Here is a 20,788-nt window from a genome sequence, read left to right on the forward strand (position 1 = left end):
TGCTGACATTTCCTTTAAAAACTGGGGGAAAATCCAGATAAGCATGAATATAGCCTTCCAATTTTGTTTCTGCAATTATTTACAGAGTTATTAATGCAAAAACTTTCTTTACCTAAGAGAAGCCTAAATTAATGGCTTCCATACAGTATTGAGAGTGTGGTTTATTTACTCACTGCCGTTACAGACTATCTAATTAGTGCTTTTAAACTGCATTCACAGTTCTTGTCTCTAGCTTGTCAAAATACATTCTTTGAAAGGAAATGCCAAATCTGAGGTTAAAAAAGTAACCTGTCATGGTTTAACCCAGGCTGGCAACTAAGTATCACACAGCCGCTTACTCACTCCCCGCTGTGGGATAGGGGAGAGAATCGGGAGAGTAAAAGTGAGAAAACTTGTGGGTTGTGTAAAGACAGTAAAACAAAAGGCACGCACACAGGCAAAGCAAAACAAGGAATTCATTCACTACTTCCCATCAGCACCAGGCATTCAGCCATCTCCAGGAAAGCAGGGCTCCATCACGTGTGACGGTTACTTGGGAAGACAAACGCCATCACTCCAAACATCCCCCCCTTCCTTCTTCTTCCCCCAGCTTTATATGCTGAGCATGACGTCATAGGGTGTGAGATATCCCTTTGGTCAGTTGGGGTCAGCTGTCCCAGCCGTGTTCCCTCCCAGCTTCTTGTGCACCCCCAGCCTACTCACTGGTGGGATGGGGTGAGGAGCAGAAAAGGCCTTGACTCTGTGTAAGCACTGCTCAGCAATAACAAAAACATCCCTGTGTTATCAACACTGTTTTCAGCACAAATTAAAACATAGCCCTGTATTAGCTACTCTGAAGAAAATTAACTCTATCCCAGCGAAAACCAGCACATAACCAAACTTATTTTGTCTGCAACCAGGTTTTTCAGTGGAGACTGTGGAACTGTTCTTCTTTGGCTCCTGCTCCATGAGATCAACTATGGAACATGCTCAAGAACATGAAGCATGTCTTGAGCAAACCCAGAGGTATTGTATGGAGAGACCAATATATAACCAAGAGCTCTTGCAAGGACAGCTGCACAGACGAGAAAGAACACCTCAGACTTTAAGACAGAAGATTGCACATTCTTGTCGGTAGGGTTTTTTGTCTTATCTTTATTTTATTGGTTAGAAATATTCTAATTCTTAATTGATTCATGCACATATCTGGTAATCTCTTCAAAGAAACTTAAGAGATAAAAGCACTAGTTCTACTTTGATTATTCAGTAAGACTGTGATGAAGTTGTTTATGTGTTTTTATATGTTAATATATAACTATATTACAAAATGTTGGATAAATTGGTTGAACTACCTTTATCAAAGTGCGAAGGAAAAATATGCAGTTTAGGAATGTGAAGTATTAGTCAAATCATGTGACATAAATTCATAAGACCCAGAAAAGTATCTGTCCTTTTTACATGGAAATACTTATGGCCAAATTTGTGCTTCACGTGATCCTTTCATGGAAGGAGAATGGAGGTGTATGACAGTTGTGTAGAAATCTAAATTATTAGTCTTAATAAGGACTTAATAGAGGCATTCTGTAGCTTTTAACTAACTGCCTTGGAATCTGAGTATCATCTGGTTAGAGAGGAAATGTCTTTAACTGTGCAACTCTTGCTCTGTGGTACCAGAGGATAGTGAAGAGAAACTTATTCCAGTTAAGTTCTCATTAGCTTTACATTTATCCACGCTTCATTTGCAGAGTTGATTCAATTTCTTGCTAGAAACTTGTTCTGCAAGACAACAAATGATTTCTGCCTGACTGCTTGTTTGTATAATATTCCTGTTCATATGATTTGACATTTGGAGATTTATTTTGGTTGATGGAATAACCATTCTAATGGTAATGGCACCTAATTCCACCTCAAAAAACTTATCTGTCCTGAATAAAAAACATGTGGATCAAAATCCTCCTGAGCTGTGACTTCTTGTGATTCAATCTGCTTAAACATGGAGAAGCGTGGATGACTCTAGTTCCTTTCTCATTTGTAGCAATAGGCTTCTGCAATTTAGTCCTATGAGAATTCAGAAATGTTAACAAATCTCTGCAGTTCTTTTGCAGTTCCCCTACACAGAAAAGTGTTTATATGATCCCAGTGTTATATATTTACCCAAGGGTAAACTTTCTTACCACAGTACAAACAAAGTATGATGCATGGCAATACTGGATAGAGATACTTATTTCCTGGCTCTATTCATTTGTCAAGAGTCAGGGTTTCAAAAGGTTAGTAACTGTGCTAAGAGACACAAGGATCAGTGTTGCTGGCTTCAGTGCCTTTCCTTTCAGGGTGAAGAAGGGTTATGTTCTCAAATAGCTTTAAAGTTAGCCTATCAGTACCAGTGATAGTAACAAGCATTAGTAAAATAATAGTTTTTTAAAAAAAAAAAGCATAGTAATATAAAATGTTATAATCAAAAAAGTATAAAGCACGCAAATAGTAAATAGAAACAGGAAAAAGCATTGCAAAGTACTTTGATGAGTGAAAACTGCTATAAGAAAGCAAGTTATCCTCAGGGGATTGTTGCTAGGAATGATCTTAGCAAAAAGTGTTGCATGATTGCTCAGTCGTGCATGGACTTGAACAGTTTCACTTCCCACTGACCTCCAGCCTCACAAGACTGTGATTCTCTTCTCCAGTTCCATAAGGTTTGTAAACAGCAACCAACATATGATAAAGGGATAAATTAACTGGAGTCATAGTTGTTTGTGCTTAAGCTTTGTCCAGAAATTACTGTCATCAGGGGCCTGAGCCTGCCTTTAATGGAGCTGTTTCCCTGCATAGGGATGCAAGACAATTTTTTTGACCCATTTGTCCCCCGCTAGTGTCTAACTTTTTCTTTCTGCTTTGTATTTTCAGTTGTTCTTCTAAGAAAGCCAAGTCTCATCTTTACAGTTTCTTACCAATTTTAAAATGGCTTCCCCATTACCCAGTGAAGGAATACTTATTAGGAGACATTATCTCAGGTATAAGCACTGGAGTTATGCAACTTCCTCAAGGTAAGTATCTCTCTGGGTTTATTTGTCCTCCTCTTTGATTTTTCTGTGTGTGCTTTTATGGTAGTGCTTGGCTTGCTGAACAGGTGCTCATGAGAATAGGATGTGTATTTCAGGTGTGGAGATCAGTACAGCATTCTGCAGACCAGCCCATAATCTTGATTCCCTTAAAACTGCTTACCTCTCTGATCAATACCAACAGCTCTCGATGACAGAGCAACTTTTCACAATTCAAGTGCATGTCTAAACCTTTGCTGAATGCACCCAGTTATTTTCTGATCTCCTCATCCTGAAAACTGTAGCAAATTTCCTACAGCGGGTAGCAATATCTAATAGACATAATGTTTCAGGAGAGCAACTGTTGCAAAGTAACCAAACTTAAATTCATCCAGAGAAGAACGTGCAAGGAATCAGAGACTGATCCCTCTTTTTGTCTTAAGGCTAGAAGTCACCAGTTTAAGCTGGAACCATAGTAGTGGGCAATGATTTACATGGTGGAAATAAATCAAAAGTATCTTCTATAACAAGACTGCAAATCTGTGGAGTTTCTGTTAAATTACTTGGAAGTTTCACCCCAAGTGGAGCCTGGCCCTGAAGCAGGAGCAGGCTCTGTGGAAGACAAAGAGAAAGCCAGTGTTCACCGTTCTGTTCAGCTCTTGGTGACCGGACCAGTGGAATCTTTTGTTCAGCCTGACACCTTACTATCATCAGTTTCAGAACTGCTATGAGGTTAGAAAGCGACAGCATTTTTACAGCAGTATCGTTATGGGGTGCCATCACTGCTCTGGGAATGGCAGCTTCATGACAGCTGCCACAGTCATAGTAGATTGCCCCAGGAAGTCGTGGAGTAGAGGGAGTTCTTGCATTTGTGCAGAGCCCAGTCCAGAAGAGTCCTCATGCTAAGGGTAATGTAATTAAGCATGTATAAGTTTACTTGCGTTTTGGCTTATTTCATATTTCCACCTCATTCGTTCCACTTTAGGCTGAGGCGGGTCTGAAGAGTTAATCTGTAAATCCAAGAAGCCTACATTTTAGTAGGCGGTAACCCATTAAAGCAATGGAATATCCTATCTTAGGCTGTGGAGAGACTTCTTTATTTCTTAGCTTCTCAGTTTTGTGCAATTTTTTATAATTAAGGATATCTTTTCTTACACAAGTATAAACATCAACTTATCTTAAACTGATAAGTAATGTGGTTAACTGTCAGGCAAATCTGACGTATACTAGACACAAATATTACTGGTTGTGTACTGAAACACAGTTTATGTGATGACCAGATAAGGACACTAGAATTTAAGTGATCAGCTGTAAACTTTATACTTAATTTTGTGACTTCATTTTAAACTAAACATTATTCTTTCCTTTGGTGACTGCAGACATGCCCTTAAACTGCTCCTAATCTTTCCCTTTCTAAAAAGACGAAAGTTAAACTTTTATTTTTCTGGAATGGGTGTAATTATAACAAGCAGAGTTCAAAGAAGCCTAGGAATCATTTCAGGCAGAACTACAATGACCAGGGTGTTTAAGCCATGAACTCCTGCCATGTCAATATCTCTTTATTTCCTTGGCACTGACAGCCTTTAAAAATGCCAGTACAAATGAAAAGGAAAAGGAATAAAAGGGTATTCAGATCAGGAACTTCACATAGACCCACCCTCCTGGTTTTGAAACCACCGGTTTTCAGATCTGGTCATTTGTTCTGTTAAGTTCATCACCATATTAAAGGCTAGGCTGTTATAGTACAAGGTGTTCTGCTGATACTCTTGGCATGAGAGGTAGCCCCCAGGGCAGAAAATATATGTGTGATGAGTTTCAGAAGTACTTAATGAAAAGCTCATTGCTGCAAGAGAATAAACGATATCATCAGTCCAGTTCTGACAGGAATATGGATTCTTGGTTAGGACTCAGACATTCCTTAGGGCATGGGCAAGGCCGTGTGAGCTATTACACTGCGCAAGAGTGCTTGGATGACACAGAAGATCCCTTCCTGTTTTTATTCTTTCTTTGTAACCTGATGCTTTGTCTCTGAGTTTAAAAATAAATTAATAGGGAGAGGTGTTTTCGAGTATCACTAGCTCTCCATGGTGGGTGAACCATTGCTTTCTTTTGTAATTTGCACTGGACCGTTCAGCTTTTCGGTCCTCACTTGGACCAGTCTGCCCAAGTGTGGTAAGAACACACAGCTTCCTCAGGTGTCATGAGTCTGCACTTGCAAAGGCGAATTGGAGAACCAAGCCAAGCCAGGATACAGCGTTTTCTTCTTGAGGCCCATTTGGTCAGTTCTGGTGTATAATTCTCATTAATGCAAGCTGTGTAGAATTATTGATTTTGCTGGAACTGCTCGGGACAGTTATGCGCCATATCTCATGGTGCACACGATTTGCTTGAGAGCCTGGTTCCGTGATAAGCACACACTCAGTCACGCAGAGGGGCAGCACCGTGGGAGGTGTCCCTCCCCGGCGTCCCTTAGAGCTGTTCCCCCACAGCTCCATTGCTGTGCTTGCCAGCCCCCCCTACAAATAGGAATGGTGTGGATCACACTTCCACTGCGTGGAACTGGACAGAGCTTAATAACAAAAAGGGCTTCATTTTTGGGAAGAATACCAGACTGTATAAGCTCTATGGCCTTACAGATTGTAAGCAATGATTCTCTGCTTATTTTACGTTTTGGAGCATGTTGGCAGAAACATAAACTGTTATGCCATCCTACTTGTTCTGGGGTAAGGGAGGAGGGAACTGTTTAATCAGTCATAGATTACCACGAAGATCATGTCTGCTGAGAAAACAAGGAGAAAAATCAAACATGTCTCACTGGTTACGGAGTTTGGGGGTTTTGGGTGTTTCTAATTACATGCTCTGACAGATGAAAACAAAAGCAACAAAAAGTGTTGGCTATTAAGAAGTACTTCCAGCGGCAAAGGCAAAACAATGAGTGCACAGGAGCACAGATGTACACACAAACACACACACACACACACCTGCAGTGCCTGTAATTAGAGACTTCTGGTTTCCTGACTCAAACCGTCAGGTTTCTAGGCACTGCCATACAGTATTATACATATTGAAGAGTATTCCCTGCAAGATTTCTTGTTTTTTAAACCTGTGGCATGTCACTAGATTTCCTGTTAGGTGAGTTCAATTTTAGTAGGCTTAAATCCTTTTGCTTCAGATGGGGTTTTTTTGTTGTTTGCCTAACATACATATTTGTGTCTGTTTTCTAGGTTTAGCCTATGCTTTGCTGGCAGCTGTTCCCCCAGTATATGGCCTATATTCTTCATTTTATCCTGTCTTTCTATATACTTTTTTTGGAACCTCCAAGCACATATCAATAGGTATATCTGTATGGATAACTGAAAGTCTGTGTGTGTGTGTGTTTAATGAAGTTGTAAAAAATAAAATTGGAGAAATAGGAAATGTAGTTGTTTTCCATAAATTTAAGTTTAACTGAATAGGAGAAACACAAATGTGTCAAACATTAGCAGTATTTTTTATTGTTAATTAATCCATCCTACTTAGGAAGGAATAGAAGAGCATCTTTTATTGGATTAGATCTAGAAATGTGTGCTGTGAACTCCTGAACTATAATTTCATCGCTGCAGTCAACTGTCTGTGTGGCCAGGATGAATCTTTAATTTGCATAATAGAAACTGAGATAGAAAAAAATTATGAGGTTTACTTACCATAGAGGTGTATGTTCACCATCTAACTAGCTTTAATGGTGCTGACTACTGGAGCAGATTTTGGTACTAAAAAATACAATATTTAGGTAGAAAACTCTATTATAGTTTAGTGCCACATATCTCTTAATAAGAACCACTCCTAAAAAAAAAAAACGCCAGGATTTTAACCAACTATTTTCCTCTCCTTCTTATTTCAGGCACCTTTGCTGTGATTAGTATGATGGTTGGTGGCGTTGCTGTGAGACAAGTGCCTGATGAAATGATTTCTGTAGGCTATAATTCTACTAATGTTACTGAATATTACCATGCTAGGGATACCAAGAGGGTACAGGTAGCTGTGACTCTCGCCTTTCTTTCAGGAATTATCCAGGTATGTGCTTGCAGTTTGCTGTAAGGGCAAGTTCAGATGCTGGTGCTAGACTTGCAGTTGCAAGGAGTGCTGGGTCATGGCAGATGCCCTGTCAGTAGACTTGTGCTTCAGCACTGCACTGTGTAGAATACAGGCTGCTTCATGGCAGCCACGTAACAGGGAGGGATACATTGGAGGCAAGTCTTTGTCTGGCATCTTGGCTTGACTGGGAAAAAAGGGACCTCCCCCCTTTCATTTTTTCCTATCCCGTGAGAAAAACTCAACCTGATGTTCTCTACTCTGTCCATAAATGCGTACAAATACATATGTTTACCCATATCCCACATTGCACCTGCCAGTGGCATGGAAGATTTGGTGCGATGGCTGCTTACTGAACTGTGGCTTTAGAAAGGCCAAGTTCAGGTTTGCCTAATCAGGCTTGGGCATCGAGGTAAGAAGAGGTGTCCTGTGGCCTGTCTGCTATATAGTGCTGATGTTCAGGCTGCAGTGAGAGTAACATGGTTAATATTTCTCTTCTTCATTAGTTGTGTTTAGGTCTCCTTCGATTTGGATTTGTAGCCATCTATCTAACAGAGCCTCTGGTGCGAGGATTTACTACTGCTGCTGCTGTTCATGTCTTTACTTCTCAATTAAAGTATCTACTTGGCATTAAGACTAACCGATACAGTGGACCCCTCTCAGTTGTATATGTGAGTAACTACATTTACTAAACATGCAAATTCTGTGTTGTCTGGAGCTAGTACTTAAGCCTTTTCCTGATTTATTTTTTTGATTATTTTGGCACTAAGTAGAATAATACTTAAGTATTCAAAACTGGGTATGAGGTTTTTAAGTGCCATAGCAGTGTATGAGCATCTTAAAGTGCCGCCTGGGTTGATTTGATAGATCAGCACAGTCTGAGATGGTCAGATTTTAGGATTCTGCTAAATGTAGTTTTGTAATATGAACAGATAATGTTCATTGAAGCAAGTCTCTTGTACATCGTGGGGAAATGTGCTACTGAAATGCTTCACTGTAGACTAGACACGTTTTGCAAAGCTAGGAAATGTTATTCTCAGAACCTTGCCCAGTCTGTATTTCTTTAATTTTACACACAATTCCTGATGGGAGTATTCTTCATTTCCTATTTGTAAGCTGTTTTGTAGTATGGTTGGACACAAAGTGCTGTGTCATCATAAATGTACCTGTTCTTTAGAGTAGTGGGAAAAACTATTTTGAAATAAGGACACTGGTGTAAAACATTGCTATTTATTGAAGACCCTAACCATTAAAACTGATTGTTCAGAGCATGTAGGGACCCAGTATTTGACATAATTCATAGCCTAATCTTCCACTCACCTTCTGTCTAATGTACAGTGATGCGAGAGAACAGAAGAAAAACCATGCAGTTTAAAGCTATGATTTGGTTAGTGTGACTTAGCTAAAACCAAAAGCTCTTGTTCCCTTGACTTTAAAATTGACAGTTGTGCTCTGAAAAAAATGTAATGGATCCCATGCAGCAAATTATTTGTTTAAAGGGACATTTCTAATTGAAATCACAACCAAAGCTTTTAAGTTTATATGAGCATTACTTTTCTTGCTGTTATGAACAAGCAGAGTTGAAATGCATCTGAATCTGGTTTGCCTACCAGTCTAGGAAGCCCAGGTTGTTATCACAAAATCAATGCTCTGATTTTGCAGACTCCTGAGTGGAAGGATAGGGAGGATCTCAGATATCTGTGAAAACCCAAGCTTTTGAGCAGATTGATGGCTCAGCAATAACGAAGCTTCAGGATTTCGACTACATGGAGGCTATAGAAAATACTTTGTGGGAATCTTTCTTGTATGTTTGTGCAGATACAACAAACCTTTTGGAAACAAGGCTGCACTAATGATTAATTCCTGAATTTGCTGTTTAGTTCACTAATCCGGAAACCAGGCATACTAACTGCCAAACGAATAGGAGGGAAGGTATACATTCAATATATACTACCACGACATCTTGAATGTATAATATCCTGATGGTTGCTGTAATTTTCCTTCTGTCTAAAGAAGGGTCGGTACGTCTTCTTTCAAAGACCTCTCCAGAGGTCGTTTATTTATTTTTGGTTTTTTAAATGCAGTGGAAGAAAGAGGAGTAATTGGTAGGGGAATCATTTACCCTCTAGCAACTTGTGTGTTCCAGCAAACTTTCTTTCCTAACACCCTTTTAATAGTGTTTTCAACTAAAAGATACTTGGAATAATGGCCAGTTCAGCAGTGTTGCAAGATCACTGTTATTTAATCATATTGCTATGGTAACCTCAATGGTTGTATCAGCAGCTTTATCGTTTTAGAATGGTTTATGCAGCTCTAAGTAGATGTGACTTGCCAAAGAATATTTGAAGGTATTAGAAGGAGTTTGCATTTACTGCTTCCAGGTAGCTGCCAGTATGAAATATGTGTGAAAATGTTGAGGATAAGAAGTGTGGTTTGGTTTAGACTTTTTCCCCCAGGATAGTTTTTTCTCCAAATTTTTGTCCCATTTGAGGAAGACTGATACTGTAAATGATTGCAAGTGCATCTCCCTCGCTGAGAGACTCTGAACTTCTGTGTTTTGTGGGAACAATGGGGATTTTGGTAAGGCACTGATTCACTGTGGTTGTAAATGCAGATTAAAAACACAGCTGAACAGCAGTGTATAATTTGCTCTTTTGTGGCAAATCTCCATAAAGATTGTATTTTCTTGGGAATAATTATGATACTTCTGTTGTGTTACAGAGCATAGCTGCTGTGCTTTCAAAAATAACAACGACCAATATTGCTGCATTGATTGTTGGATTAACATGCATTGTTCTATTGTTGATTGGAAAGGAAATTAATCTCCGGTTTAAGAAGAAGCTTCCAGTTCCTATTCCTATGGAGATCATTGTGGTAAGCCAGTTGTGAAATTCTGTAGCTAAATTATATAACTATTCTAAATCTGTAGAAACTATCTCATTTTCTATCAAGTCTTATTGAGCTTTAGAGCAACTTCTTTTGCACATAATTCATTTGAGGCTTGATGCAGTTGAAGGTTTGGATACTCATAAGGTTAGGAACAGATGTGCCCAAGTTTTAGGCATAAAGTCCCAAAGAAGAATTGAAAATGGAGTTAAACACCCACAGTCCCCTATGGCAATTGGGTAGGTAGAGATTTGTTGTAAAACCCACTCTACCCTGGAGTTGCAGCACCTGAATAATTCTCTGCGAGACATGCCTCTGAGTGGCATTTTCCACTTGGAGTCCAAGAGCTCAGAACCCCCTCCTGGAGGAAGGTGCTTACCGATGCCTGTTTCAGAGGTTCTGCAGGGCTTGCTTGCTTGCTTTTTAAAATGCAGTGGTAGAAAGAAGAGCAGGAACCAGTGGGACTTAATACTTACCTTCCTTTCTCTGTTTCTGAGACTGACAACTGACTGCAGCATTGATTCTGTTTCAAATTACTGCTCTAAGATAGTCTGCTTTATCCATGTATTTTAATACACACAAGCCCACATCTCAGATAATCTTTCACCTTTAGAAGTGGTTGGATTTAAAATTGAGTTCGTGGATAACTAGAGCTCTCAAACAACCGGCACAAAATCAGAGCCAAGAAAGGGAATAACTGAAGGTATGGGTACAATATAGATAGAAGGAACAAAGAAAAGGAATGCTGTTGAGAGATGGGTGGAGGTTGTGTAATAGGGTATTGTTTGACAGTAAAGATCACAAAGCGATCTTACACCTGTTCCTTTCACTGCTGCTGCACCAGTTCTGTTTACAGATAGCGTGCAGGTTATGCACATGAAAATATGGCAGTGCAGACATCCTTGGCTTGTCCTTGCATTTAATTTCCCAATACACTATTCTGCCTGAGCTTGGCTCAGGCAAAGGGAATTCGAGTGATTCAGATCACACCATAGCATGTTCCATTTAACTGTTTCCAAGAAACTTTATAAATGATGGAGGGAAATTTGTGATACTTCCTCCTTTTTATCTGCTTCTTTACCCCCTGAAAACTGATTGACAAATAAATGTAATCCCTTGTGTGCGTTATTCATAAACAGCTAACTGTTATTAGTTCTTCAGGTGGCTTTCTCTCTTTCTAGCTGATGTTTACAAGTGTGTTTGTGGATTTTTAGGTAATTATTGGCACAGGAGTTTCAGCTGGAATGAATCTGAGTGAGTCATACAGAGTGGATGTTGTTGGGAATATTCCTCAAGGGTAGGGATGATATTTTCTTATTCAAACTATACCTTTTCTGTATGTAGCTTTTAGTATAGTAATTTGTAAATATTTATTTCATCTCCAAGGTTACGTGCACCAGCAGTTCCTGAGATTCAGCTCATCCCAGCAATATTTGTGGATGCGATAGCAATAGCAATAGTTGGATTTTCAATGGCTGTATCAATGGCCAAGATCTTTGCCCTTAAACATGGTTACACCATTGATGGGAATCAGGTAAAAGTACTGGGGTTACTTTGTTGAAAATTCTTAGTAGCACCTTTGTCACATCGTTAAAGTAGAATGGGATATTGGACAAAAATGAGTTTTTCTTTCATAGTGGAATCAGGTCAGGTTTTTGATATCCTACGCATTTAAATGCTAGGAATTCTTTTAAGTTCTTCTTCTGGCTGTGTTTTAATAACCAGTTTCACTTTTAGCTTCATTTTGGGAAACTTGCTTCGTTAGACTTGGGCTTATGCATGAATATTAATTGTTGGGACAGACTACTGTCCTGATGGGCAGCTACTTTATCTCTGCTTTCTGTAATAGAGTGAAGCGTAGAGTTCCCATGTGATAAATACAATGCCTTATGTGTCAAAGAACTATTATCTAAGATTTAGAAATTCCAATTATGTTTTATAGTTTCTTTTTATTCCCACCCATAGCAAATAGGCAGCTCATCATTTTCTGGGGCAGCAATTGGCCCTGTCTGTAGTTAGCATTCTGATCATGATTTGAGTGATAAAGGCTGTGGTTAGGGACTCTCTAAAACTAAAACGATATGTCATCCTCACCTACTCTGTCCTTCCTGTGCAATTTAGAATCAATATTGCAATCGGATTATTGGTTAATATCATTGTGGTGTCAAGGGAGACAGAGTTCATACGCTGTAACTCATTTCCTAGAACAAGCATCTGACACAGCACAGATCAGCTGTTCCCCCTTCTCAAAATGAGAGTAAATGGAGTTTAAATGACACTTACCTACAGATTTTTATATCTGGTCAGATGAATCTCATCCTTCCTATCATTGTTTTCTGTTACCCAAAGAGAGAAGAGGACAAATCTGTAGCTGCATGAATGGAATCAGCGCTATTTATGTTAGTTAAAGTAATCATCACTGACCTGAGTTAAGCATCTAGATCTTTTTCCTCAGGACGTGCCAGATGCCACTTCACCTGGATGTTAAACTATGGAACTCCTTGTCACCTGATGCAATGCGTGCTGAGCATTTAAATGAATCAAAAAAGTATTGTACAAATGCAAAGAGAAAAACTCATTGAGAACTATTGAAAATGTATAATCCTAATCACCTCGGTTACAAATAGTGGGATGCAGAGTAATCTGGGGAGGCCTCATTACAAGCAAATACTTCTGTAGGCATCACAAACACAGTACTGAGGTAGATGGAGCTCTGATCTCGCTCATGATAACAGTTCTCATGTGGGATCTTCCTGATGAAACAGTGGACACACGTTGGTTTTTTCATGTACAGCAATGGATTACCACCCATGGAAACACAGCCAAGGCTGCTCTTGGTTCTAATAGTACTAAACAGATAGCTTAGAGTGGGAAGCAAAGAACAGTGTTTGTATAAGAAACCATTTTCCATGTATATTCAGTGTTAAAATTCAAGTTATCCCCAAGCTGAAGAAGTCCTCAAAACAAGAAATGCTGTCATTCCTTTTAGTTTTCAGTGTGACTCATTACAGTAACATTTAAGGACAGGAAGTGTCTTGAACACTTCATCAGATACTTTATTTAACACATGATTTAACATGCATCAACTTGCGCATGTGTGAGAACCACAAGTATAAGCTACAATAAGGTTGCTTATTCTCTACAATAAGGTTGCTAGAAAGCACTGTAAATAAGATGTGGTTATTAATACGTATGGATAGCTCCAGCTTCATACGGTTGCTAGGTATAACTGCCTTTTGTTTTGCTCTATTGTTTAATGCAGGAACTTATTGCCTTGGGAATATGCAACTCTGTGGGGTCATTTTTCCAAAGCTTTTCAATCACTTGCTCAATGTCTCGGAGTCTTGTTCAGGAAAGCACTGGTGGGAAAACTCAGGTATGTAAACCCAAATTTTGAGCCAAACAAAGTATGCTTTTTGGACCTCCAAAGCTAAAGTCTGAAGCTTCACTAGATTGCCAGATTTCTCTGCCTGGGCCAGAAGGAGTAACTGGAATTTCCCATGTTCAAATCCAGGTTAGGCCAGGGTAGCAGCTGCACGACAGTCAAAACGGATGAACTGAGTGGGAGGGATCAAAGGCCACTTGAACAGCCAGCCTTGTGGAAAGCATGAGAGGGGTTAGCTAGTCAGTAATATTACCCTTTGGGGGCACTTCTTAATATTCTGCCATCATTTCTTGCTTCTTTTGTTCAGATTGCAGGTGCACTGTCTTCAATTATGGTTCTGTTGGTAATTGTGGCTATCGGATACCTCTTCGAACCACTTCCACAGGTAAGGGAGTTTTGCCTGTTAGGCATTGCATTGTCAGTGAACAGAGGCCAGCGAGTATTGCTTAAAATAGAGATTGTGGGATCCTTAGTAAGCAAACACAGTTAGGCTTTGATCCTGAAACCTTTAAATTTTGTATGCATTTTTGAGGGATCCGGCATGCTTTTTTTGTTGTTGTTGTTTTTAATACTGGACATTCTGGACTCTGTCTTTAGAAACATTAAAATGATACCTTCACACAATTCCCCTTTGCAGCATAGGAATTCTGGGAAGAGGTTAAAAAATTACTTTCTTTTAAAGTAACAGCTCAGCTGGGAAAGGGTTAGGGCTAGGTGATGGCTCAGCATTATGAGTTGGTTTTGCTGCAGTTTTACTTATTTACATAAAAATATATTTACGTGAATAAATATATTCTCACTTAAAAAGAAAAAAAGTTTGGTTCTAAATCCTGCATAGGATAACATGCAATTCCTGTTTTTTTTTAATAGGAGATGTACCTTGGGTTACACCTATATGACACTTGCAGGAAACGTTGCAGTATATTGTAGAGAAACTTGAATTTGAGATTATAGTCTAGCTGCTTCAGGCACTACAGGCACTGTAATTGTATGGAGCTCAGGAATACGTGACTTCTCTTGCCAGGAAGACTAAATCAAGCTGTACTGACTCTGGCTTGCCGTTTCTGCAGCTCCAGTAAAAGCATATCTCCACTGAACTACTTGAAAAGTTGAATGGAACATCTGTTCAGTAGACTTGTATCAGTTGTACAAATCACAGAAATATGGTTATTTGTGATTCTTTGAAGTTTTTATTTGGCATTGGGTTTATTTTGCTTCTGAAAATTGTATTTGTGTAATATCCCTAGACAGTGCTAGCTGCAATTGTAATGGTGAACCTGAAAGGAATGTTTAAACAATTTGGAGACATCGCGCACTTCTGGAGAACCAGTAAGATTGAATTGGTGAGCAATACGCAGCTCAGTGCATATATTTTACTGTATTAAATTTGTTGTTCCTTTTCTTCCTAACCCCCAACACAGGGTAGAAACTTATCAAGGAGTTATAAATTGGTGTTGCATTGCAGATGAACATAAGATGTGGAGCTGTAAGTACCCTAGGAGCGTGAGCTGTTGCATACAAGAATGTTTTTATTGTTGTTCAACAACCTTAAACTCAGGTCAGAAGTAGTTTGGTTGCAGTAAAAGCAAAGCTTTTGCAGTGTTGCTATGGGAACTGCACTGAAGGCTGTGGGAATGTCTGAGAAGAATTTGAAGTAGAGAGTAACAAAGAAAACTACTTGAAGGTATTTGCTGTCTTTTAAGACAAACCAAAAACCTGGCTGGAGTGGGCCAGAACTAAGAGTGTATCGTCGGGAACAATTTGGTCGCATTTTTCTCCTCGATTAACTGGCTAATGGAAGTGAGCCTTGAGCTTCTATGCCCTTCTGAAAGGTTAAGGCAATTACAGTCTGCTATCATGATGGATTACATTATAGCCTATTCCTGAACAGAAGTGATACATAGGTTTTGATGCTGAATTATGCTATTGTTTTTGCGGTTAACAGAAAAGGATGCATAATAATTCAGAGCTTTTCTTTGTTTTAGGCCATCTGGGTGGTAGCTTTTGTGGCTTCTCTTTTCCTGGGACTAGACTATGGTTTGCTTACTGCAGTAGCGTTTGCAATGATAACCATTATTTACAGAACACAAAGGTCAGATTTCTTCTTTATCAAAATTAGTATTTGCTGATCTTCTATGTGGTTTTGTTTGTTTAAGGGTTGCAAATAAGCAGAAGACCTTTCCAACCTCTTCAACTGCATGCAGTATCGAATCTGCTTCATAATGTAGGTCATGCCCTGTGGCTTTGACCCAGGGTTCACATTTTATTTTTCTGAGAACAATATTTCTAGAGGGCATGAAACTTGCAATTTCAATAATAAACAGAAGATTTTCGATTTCTTAGATTGGTTAATCTTCTTGTTTACTTTTTTTAATGCCTAAAGTTCAGAAATTCAAATCTGCTTGATGCTAGTTTCAGTATGGTTACATTTTGTGTGCACTAATTGTCACAGTCAAGCAGAAGTTGTGTTAGGTTATCACTAGATGAATGTTTAGGTATTTTATAAGAAAGTTCTAATTCATCAGAAAATTGTGCCTACCCTTCTAGTTTTTCAAATCACTTCTCCTCTCTCCCCATTCAAAGTGCGAAGTTTTTACTGTGAAGCTTTCCAGGTCTATGGCAAAATGATTTCTTGCACGTGTGGATAGGACTGTTATGCGAGGCTTCTAGGCTCAAGGTCTGGGATATCTAGGTGAAAATGTATTAAAGTGTTCGTTTCAGTCTGTATTGGAATGAAACCAAATTCTGAGATTTCCGTTCTGCAAAAATAAGAGTATTTTTCTGCCATGTCTGTACAGTTTTGTTCTTGCAAACAGAACAGCAATGTACTTTGCTGTCGCACTGCTTGTGAGTTAGGAATATTCATTTTCTCAGGCACTGTCCTGGGAGCAGAGTGACTCTTTGAAATTGCAGCATGTTTTCTGGCAGTATGAGTTTCTATATTTGCAAGATAGTCAATGGAGTTGCACCAGTTCACGCCAAAGAGAATTTGCCCTGTACCTTTGCGTGCTTTGGCCCATACTTTTCAGAAGATGACAACATTACAGTGCTAAGTTTCTAAATTGTTTTTGCACTGTCAGAAGCAAACTTGTCTAGTCACCCAATGGCCCCGTTATGATGTTCCTGCTATAAACTGCCCACTGCATTTGACCACGTTTAGATAAGCCTGTACCAGACAGACACTGCAGAATGACCATTTAAAATAAGTGTCAACCTGTATTGAATACTCACTTTTCCACTTTATAAGTGATGATACTGAAACATTTGTTTCCATTTCTCTCTAGCCCTCAATACAGAATCCTTGGTCAGATTCCTGACACTGACATCTACTGTGATGTGGAAGAGTACCAAGAGGTAGGAGTGTATTCTTCTGCATTGAAGAGTTTTATGTAGTGGAGCAAAGACGACTGTGGCAATTTGCTGCTTAGCCCTACCGTACTGCACATATAGTACTGTCTGCCTGGCGTTCACCTGTGTTGAAGGGGAGGAAAATAAATTGGATTTTAGTAGTAAAAGCTATTTTGTTCAAAATGCTAGCTTTTTGTACTGCATGTACATTTGACCAGGAGGTGATTAAAAGTAACCTGTATACTAGTTCCATTGTACTAGCTTGTACAAAATGGTAAGGTTTGTAGGAATACCACTGCTAAACCTGTTATATACACAAGTGCATACAAGGCCACCTTCTTTACTTGTGTGGCAGTATTGCATGAAATCCATGGAACCCAGGACCCAAACTGATCTGTTCTTCAGAATTGCACAAACTGTTCAAAATAGCATCTCCCTGCCTCCACCCATCCCCTGCTCATTAAATATATGTGATTAATGGCATAATGGCTCGCCATGCACTTAGCTTCTTATAAATGCCATTTTGTTCAACCAAAAGTCAGTGGAAGCAGTACATTCTGTCAATATAATGGATATAAACATGCTGTATTTATTCACAAACGGCAACTACAATTTTCTGTGCTCTCTGCCATGTTCTCAGAGATGCTGCTATGAAGACTACATTTCCCTTTCCTAAGAAACCAGTCTAAGAACCTATGTGAAAAGATGATGCTGTAATCTGAAAACATTCTCTCACCAGCAGTTCTGCTTTGAATATGATACAAAGCAAAAGTATATGTGGGCATGTTTATACCTGTATGAAAAGGAGACTCCATTTTTGTTATACTGAATGCAGTTAGCATTTCCTCCTCCTCTATAAAGATGGGGTTGGCAGCGTATGGCAGGCTGGATCTCTGCTGCTGGCCAGGTTATTTGCATGTAAAATGTCAGAGTGCAGCCTGTCAGAGATGACTTCATTAAAAGTAGAGGAAAGAAGTGATATCACGACCTTTCTGAAGGCCTATTTAAAACCAAAGATTTGAAAGAGGAGACAAGAAAGAAAAAGAGACAGAGAAAGAGAGAAATAAGTCATTATGCCTGTAGAAAGGGAGGCTAAAAGGAAGCATTCCTAGATCTGCATGGTTTCCTAATGTAACACCAGCTGCAGATAGCAACATCAGAGAACTGCAAATATTTAATTCCTTTTTATGGCTGTACATTTCATTGTTATAAAGAAGGAGAAATGTTACATGGCATTGATTGTGTGCAACATTACACTGGGAAAGGTGGAAGTTCTGATCTTCTGATTGGCTTTGCTCACAACAGTGCTGACCTTCTTTGTTTGACATATGCTGATAGCCATTCAGGGTTGGCTGTTGGGCTGCATGTTCATGTGTCTTGTGATCACACAGGTGCTTTTCTTCTAGTGCAGGCAATACTTAACTGTGTACATCCAATATTCTTTTTCTTAGGTTAAAGAATATCCTGGAATAAAAATATTTCAAGCTAATGCATCACTTTATTTTGCCAATAGCGAGTCATATACAAGTGCACTGAAGAAAAAGGTGAGGAAAGCAAATTCTTTAATATCTGTGTCTTGAAAATTCAAACTTGCTTCTGAAATATGCTCATCTTTCAGCCCCTTTAGCGTAGCCCCTAGCACAGTGTCTCTCAGCCTGTGGCCCCTGGTGATCAGTAAAATATGAGAAGGTGACACTCCAGCCAACTGCAGATCATCTTAGGAAGCAACAACATGGTGGGAGGGAATAAACGGACAAAGTGTAGCTTAATACTAGCCGCTTGTGAATGGAAGGTCTGGTGGTTACAGAGCACAAACTGGTCAAGCACATTTTTTTTCAGAAGGAAATAAGTAGTTGCTGAACTGAAAACAAAATGTCTGGGAATAAAAGCTTCCTTCTTGGGTGACAAACTTTACTGGAGTCTAAGACCATGGAATACTGTGGGCATTTAATGCCTCTCATGAGCAACAAATTACCTGAATACAGAGTATGCCTCACCTCCTGCCTAACCCGTGTTTGATTGGGTGGGAATGGCAATAACAGAACTAGCTAAGGGCAGAACTGCCTGACGCAGCAGCACTTGTACCCTTACTAATTTCTGAAAAATTTTTTCTGTAGCTCCCATGATGAGTCTTATACAAAACAGGTGGGTGGTACTTACCTTCACAAACCAAGAAGCATTAGTGATTTATGTCCAAATGCACTTCTCTCCCCTTTGCTCTCTGCACTTGAATCAGTATTCGGTTGAAACATGGCACTCTCCGATTTCAAGAAAAGAATGTGATGCATCTCTTCCTCATCTTGTTAACACAGTGCTTGCAAGATTATTCCTTCTTACTTTATACTGTTCTCACCCCCACCAAGGGAAGCTGAACAATGCAAGCTTGTGTTTTAAATTTGACAGTGATGAATTCAGTGCTAATTGATACTGCAATGTCATCCTGACAAGCTGAATCTCCTCTGATCGTGTTTTCTTTTCATGACAGACTGGAGTAGACCCTTGTGCTGTATTAGCAGCAAGGAGAAAAGCCCAGAAGAGGCATGCCAGGGAAATAAAGGCGGCAAATGAACACAGAAAGAAAGCTGTGTTGAAACTAGTGCGTTCTTCGGTAAATATTCACCCCTGCTTTATCAGCTAACATGCTGCTTTCTAGTGTTACCGTTCTTGTTTATACAAGGTAGAGAGTGCTACTCGGCTAGGAAGGCTTAGGGAGCAAGCACTGTGTGCAGTGTGTACAGGCTACTGAGGGAACAGCATTAAGGATCAGGGGCTCATGGCTGGATTGGATAATTGTGTTGAACCTTGATTACATTCAGGTAGCACATAGCGGAGCAGAGCCTTTCCACACTGTCATACTGTCTCAGCAGTGGTGTTGGCAGAAATTGTAGGGACCCTAGCTCTGCCCCTCCCCACACACTTGGAATAATCATGCAGAAATAGGATATAAAATTAATTCGAATTAGCAGCCCCTGTAATAAAAAGGTGCTATCTGCACTGCTGATCCTGGCATGGTTAAGTGAGGGAGGTACATTGAGAAGGACTGTTTGAAACATGCTTGTGGTCTTGTGCATGTTTAAATTCACCCCCATGGTGGGAGCTGGTGTGTGCTTTTTACCATGGGGAACCAACCAAATGCCTAACTTAAGAGCCTAATCGCTTCTTTTGAATATATAGGCCTTGACAGGATCAGCAGGGATAAGGCAAGGAAATGGAGAAAAAACATACGAATGGGTGTCAGTGTTTGAAGGAAATGGGTAATTCACTCCTAAGATAACAGCTTTAAGCTGCTTGCATGTGACTGTAGAAAGGCTGGGCATAGGAGAATAAACCTTCATATACATAAGATATGGAAGTATGTGTGCATATAAAGCCAGTTTCTGTAATGGTTAGGAGCCGTACACCTTTTAAAGGCTGAAAGAACAGATGAGTATGGGGAGGAAGGGGATCTACACTGAAAAAGCATTAGCTGTCATTAAGCTTTACTTATCTTCTCTCCCAGACTAACGACGTGGAAGCAAGTGTAAAACATGAGATAGCAAATGATGAGTTACCTGTAAATGGAAAATTTGCATCTGCAGATGCTAGTGTGCAAGACATGTCTCCTGATGAGCATGAACACTTTGTGGAGCCCAAAACAAACATCCACTCTTTAATTCTGGATTTCACCCCAGTGAACTTTGTGGATTCAGTTGGAGCAAAAACATTAAAATCAGTAAGTAGGGCTTCCCCCCCGCCAAAAAAAAACCATAGAAAACTTGTGAGGTACCTAATAGGGAACCTGTCAGCGTGAGACATAAATGCCAGCTCAAATACAATCCAGTATCTCACCTAATCATGGTTTTAATTCTGTAGCTCTGTAAGTTTTAGCTGAATACTGGGGAATGTGGACTGCAGCTTTCACAGTAATTGGCTTACATGTTCCAGAACTGCAATTTGTACAGTGATATACCCACGTTTAACTTCAGTTTAACTCTGTTGCAGATTATAAAAGAATACAAAGAAGTTGGTGTCCATGTCTGTATTGCCAGCTGTAGTGGTGAGTTGGGCGGGGGGTTTGTGAACTTTGTGGGAGAGATTGTGTTTT

General features: G+C 39.6%; 1 protein-coding gene across 2 annotated transcripts in view; it reads left to right on the forward strand.

Moving 5' to 3' along the window:
- The first annotated feature begins 905 nt into the window (after window positions 1-905).
- The window catches only part of SLC26A5 (solute carrier family 26 (anion exchanger), member 5), a 21,012-nt gene continuing 1,129 nt past the window's right edge, over window positions 906-20,788 (forward strand). The window contains exons 1-17 of one of the 2 annotated variants that reach the window (XM_009572619.1): window positions 906-1,113; window positions 2,881-3,020; window positions 6,239-6,349; window positions 6,895-7,067; window positions 7,592-7,756; window positions 9,807-9,959; window positions 11,186-11,268; window positions 11,358-11,505; window positions 13,234-13,347; window positions 13,664-13,741; window positions 14,604-14,699; window positions 15,342-15,448; window positions 16,641-16,710; window positions 18,156-18,248; window positions 19,190-19,312; window positions 20,204-20,416; window positions 20,686-20,740. In XM_009572619.1, the coding sequence (XP_009570914.1) occupies window positions 947-1,113; window positions 2,881-3,020; window positions 6,239-6,349; window positions 6,895-7,067; window positions 7,592-7,756; window positions 9,807-9,959; window positions 11,186-11,268; window positions 11,358-11,505; window positions 13,234-13,347; window positions 13,664-13,741; window positions 14,604-14,699; window positions 15,342-15,448; window positions 16,641-16,710; window positions 18,156-18,248; window positions 19,190-19,312; window positions 20,204-20,416; window positions 20,686-20,740 (2,089 nt within the window). In that variant the 5' untranslated portion in view covers window positions 906-946. The remainder of the gene's footprint in view (window positions 1,114-2,880; window positions 3,021-6,238; window positions 6,350-6,894; window positions 7,068-7,591; window positions 7,757-9,806; window positions 9,960-11,185; window positions 11,269-11,357; window positions 11,506-13,233; window positions 13,348-13,663; window positions 13,742-14,603; window positions 14,700-15,341; window positions 15,449-16,640; window positions 16,711-18,155; window positions 18,249-19,189; window positions 19,313-20,203; window positions 20,417-20,685; window positions 20,741-20,788) is intronic. The other variant, XM_009572620.1, reaches the window with a different exon arrangement.

Source organism: Fulmarus glacialis, unplaced genomic scaffold (assembly GCF_000690835.1).
Source record: "Fulmarus glacialis isolate BGI_N327 unplaced genomic scaffold, ASM69083v1 scaffold28252, whole genome shotgun sequence".
NCBI lineage: Eukaryota > Metazoa > Chordata > Aves > Procellariiformes > Procellariidae > Fulmarus > Fulmarus glacialis.